Source organism: Hipposideros armiger, unplaced genomic scaffold (genome assembly GCF_001890085.2).
Source record: "Hipposideros armiger isolate ML-2016 unplaced genomic scaffold, ASM189008v1 scaffold_11, whole genome shotgun sequence".
NCBI lineage: Eukaryota > Metazoa > Chordata > Mammalia > Chiroptera > Hipposideridae > Hipposideros > Hipposideros armiger.
The window spans coordinates 8,388,375-8,392,271 of NW_017731361.1; the positions used below are offsets into that span (position 1 = coordinate 8,388,375).

General features: G+C 41.9%; 1 protein-coding gene across 1 annotated transcript in view; it reads right to left on the reverse strand.

Moving 5' to 3' along the window:
• Positions 1-3,280, reverse strand: part of LOC109392769 (serine/threonine-protein phosphatase 2A 55 kDa regulatory subunit B beta isoform-like) — a 120,237-nt gene extending 116,957 nt beyond the window's left edge. Inside the window, exons 1-2 of the mRNA XM_019661417.1 lie at positions 3,230-3,280; positions 1,989-2,154 (exon numbers count right to left, since the gene is read on the reverse strand). Coding sequence (XP_019516962.1) covers positions 1,989-2,154; positions 3,230-3,280 — 217 coding nt within the window. The remainder of the gene's footprint in view (positions 1-1,988; positions 2,155-3,229) is intronic.
• Between the last annotated feature and the right edge of the window lie 617 nt (positions 3,281-3,897).

A 3,897-nucleotide genomic window follows, 5' to 3' on the forward strand; every position in this document is an offset into this window, starting at 1 on the left:
AAAAGAAGAAGACAAAGGCAATTTAAGTAACTGCACACTTACTTTGAAACGATAGATAATAGACATACTTTTCTGTGCATTTAAGGGCTGAGGGCTTTGTCTCTGCAGTGGCATTCACAAGAATTTTATGTTCTGTGTTTTAAGTGCCACTAGAAGTGGCACTTGGGAAAGGAAATTTCCCAGATGCCCAGACTACGCTGTGGTCTCTTGGAACATCTGGAGAGAACACAAAAGGAAAAAGCGCATTCAGACCTTTTGTTTGGGGCAAGGGAGAATGCATTTCTTTATGGCCCAGGGAAATGGACGTTGCCTTTGATAATTTCTACCGATCACAGATCCTGTATCCACCTCCTGGTCTTTGGCATTTTCCCTTTCTTCTACACCAAGACACTTAGCAAACAGGTTTCAGTGGTGGCTGTGCAAATGAGGGCTGGGGACTGTGAGGGAAGCCAGGCTGGGATGCCTGAAGCACAGACACGGAAAACAAGGGTTGGAGCACAAAGAAATCATTGAGAAACTCTGCAAGTTGGAAATTCAAGAAAGGGACCCCACAAATGCTCCAGCTTGACCCATGCTCCCTCTTTTTAGGTGAGCCGCCCAGCACACCGTTCTGGAAGAGCAGGGCCTTATTCTAACGCCAGGAGAGGGGTGCTGAGAAAACAGGGTCAGGAGGTCAGAGGACAGGGGCCAATTTGTACTCGATTGCCCAACAGAGAAAACACACAGGCACCAGGAACTCAGATCACAGATAATTGCTGAAGGAATGCCAGCCTGCCAAGTCTTTCTTCAACAGTTACCCCCGGAGGAACACGGACAGGTAAATTACCTATGATTGGATTTATTAGAGCTATTTTTAGAAAAATGTCAGAGGTTAATTCCTCTGCAATTATTCCCCTGCAGGGCTCCCACAATTGCTACAGAGAGTGGGAATAAGTTAAAAAAAGAAAAAAAGGGCAGGGGACTTCCGACGATGGCCTTTGATGGAGGAACATTTTGAAGATTATGTCCATGTGAGGAAAGCGAAGGAGAGACAGTGAACTGGAAAACTGAGGCCGTTACCTCTGAATAATTCCAATCTCAAATCTCACTTGAATATCATCTTTTCGGGATTGCCTTGGTATGCCTGATTTATTCAGGTAAGTAGTGTAAAAATTCTCCACGTGGCATATAACCAAGCTCTTTGCCAAAAGGAAAATGCTTCTAATGGTCATTCTTTGTGCAGAAGGAAAAAGAGTGAAGCACAAGCCATGCTTATTTTTCAAGGTAGGCACAGTGGAAAGAACAATTCATGATTTCTTGTTGGGGACTCTTAGATGACTGACCATAGCAAATTCAAAGCTCGCCAGGGCCACTAGGTAGTAGGGAGTGAAGGAAACCCGGTGAAGTAGAAAGCGTGTGTCCCCTCTTCGGGGACGAGTGGCTCCTCAACGTAAGCCAGCTGTGGCCATAAACTATTACATGCATTACCAGATATTCTGATATTTTTTAAAAGAAGATGGAAATCCAGATTTTTACGCAAAGTCTCTTAAGTTTTATAGACTGGCAACTACTTTTTTTTCAATGCCATGATGTTAAATATATATANAAATACACTCAGGGATTAATAACTTCTACTCAGTTTGCCAAACTCACAGGACGGCACATTGAGTTTCCTGAAATGTGTTCCCAGAATAACATTCAGTGAATCTTAAGACAGGAAGTCACATTCCAAAAGCACCTGGAAATAATCTGTGTTAGTTGAAAACTGCAGATAACGGGTCTCACATAAATTTGGTCATAAATTTGTTGTTTTTAAAACGAGTAACTACTAATGACTGAGGGCCTACTCTGTGCCATGCACTCTGCTAGGTATCTGGCAAATATTGTTTCTAAGTTTTTTGACAACCCGCAAGGTAAAAAGGAAAACTGGGTCTAAAAGAGACAGAAATATAAGTCCTGGCTAGCTGCATCTCTGAAAATACCAAACAGGAGACGTCACCTCCACGTACCATTAGTAGACAGGAGGAAGTAGGCTGCGTTCTGCTGAGGGAGCCATCTTATTTTATTGATTTTTTCTTCTATTTCTAAACTCTTCAGGTAATCGAACTCAGGTTCATGGCTCTGGAATGTGCTGTAAACATTGTATTCGCCCCTACGATGAACCTGATTTTTACTCTGTAGGAAGGGAAAAAACCAAAAACAAAGATTAAATCCTTTGAGCAACCTGTGAATTCATCAAGTCCTTCTTTTTTGGAGCATAGTCATTAGGCGTGGGTTGGGCGGGCCATGTCAGGGTGGGATGAGGGCAGGACCATGACAGCCACAAGCACTACCTTAGCTTAGTGGCCTCCAAATTATCTGATCATGTACCCAAGTTGGTAAATATCAGCACCTCTAATATACATATATTTATTTATAAATCATATACATGAAATTTTGCACTAATATATGAGTGCATTAAGTATATAGAGAAATAGAAGTTAAAATAGGGCATGATATGAAAATCAAATTTTTAAAATCAATATAAATAGAAGGTCTAATATTTTCTTTCTGCATCCTAATGGGTGGCTTAGACATTCTTTGGAGTAAGTCATCCCACGCTGACGTCCATATATACTCATATCAATCCCGTACAAAGAGGAGAAAGCTATATAGTATCTGTATCAATCATTGATATTTTAAAATCGCACCAGATTCTCACAGAATCTCTGTGAGGTAGGCAGAGCAGAGAAATGAACAAAGGCGGCTCAGAGATATTAAAATGACTTCTCCAAGGTCACACAGCTTCTAAGTAGCAGATGTGGGCATCAGATCTTTCCCCCACCCCCACCACTCCCTGTTGTCCCTAACATGGGTAACAAAACAGACAGGAGCACAGAGATGACATCTGTGTCCCTGGGAGATGATGAGACTTTACCCCTGGTTTTTCCNCGTATAGAGTGTTTAACACAGTGTCGGGCTTCTAATAATGGTTCACAAATGGAGCTGTTATTAGAATGAGCAAATTGGGCAACTATCCTGCAATAATGACATGTTGCTCCGACAGCGTTGGCATCACTCATGGTGATGTCTGCACATATCATTTCCTCTCTGGAAGGCTGTCGGGACAGAAGCCGCCCCGCTACCCTGTCTTTCTTTTTGGCCCCCTCCTCTCACTCCTCCGCCTCTCCTCACCAAAAGCCTTGTCCTCAGAGGTCTGAAATGCACCACATTGTGAAGTGGGTTTTTAGCAACAATTTGGATAATTTACCAGGTCAGTGCCCCTGTTTCCTAGTGTCTGGGGATCACTTGGGCCGGTCATGTCTGCTGGCACAGCTGGCAAGGCTGCTAGGTGTAAGAGTTATGCACTCACCCTGACTTGTACTGGGACAGATGGCAAGGGATCCCTTCTCAGATGCTGGGTTGACTTTAGAACTTCCTACCTAGATGCCAGCACTCCTCTGGTCCTACCCTCTCTGGATATCCTGCTACGTGCTGAACTGTTTTTTAGGGTGACAGAATGAAATGTGGGCCATGGTTATACAGTCACTTGATTAGCTGCTGATCACTGTGACTTAGAAGAATCCAAATCGGTTAATTTTAACATCAAATATTTTCCATTGCTTGGCTTTGGAATATATCCCATCCTATTTGCAAGGCAATTCTCTTCCTATATTTTTCTTATGAATGATAAATGGCTATGCAGAGAAGTAGAGGAGTCATAGTGAAAGGATAGAATAAAAATTACCTATAATCCCTCCAGTCAAGGACAATCATTGTTAACATTTTGCATTGATCCTCATAGTATTTTTTCTATGCAGTTTTTTGGGGCAAACCTATAATAACATTGCATCTAAAGATTTTGTATTTTCTCATTTTATTTCCTTCTTTCTATTATAAAATGGTACATATAATTGTAAAAAATGTAAATAAGCATAA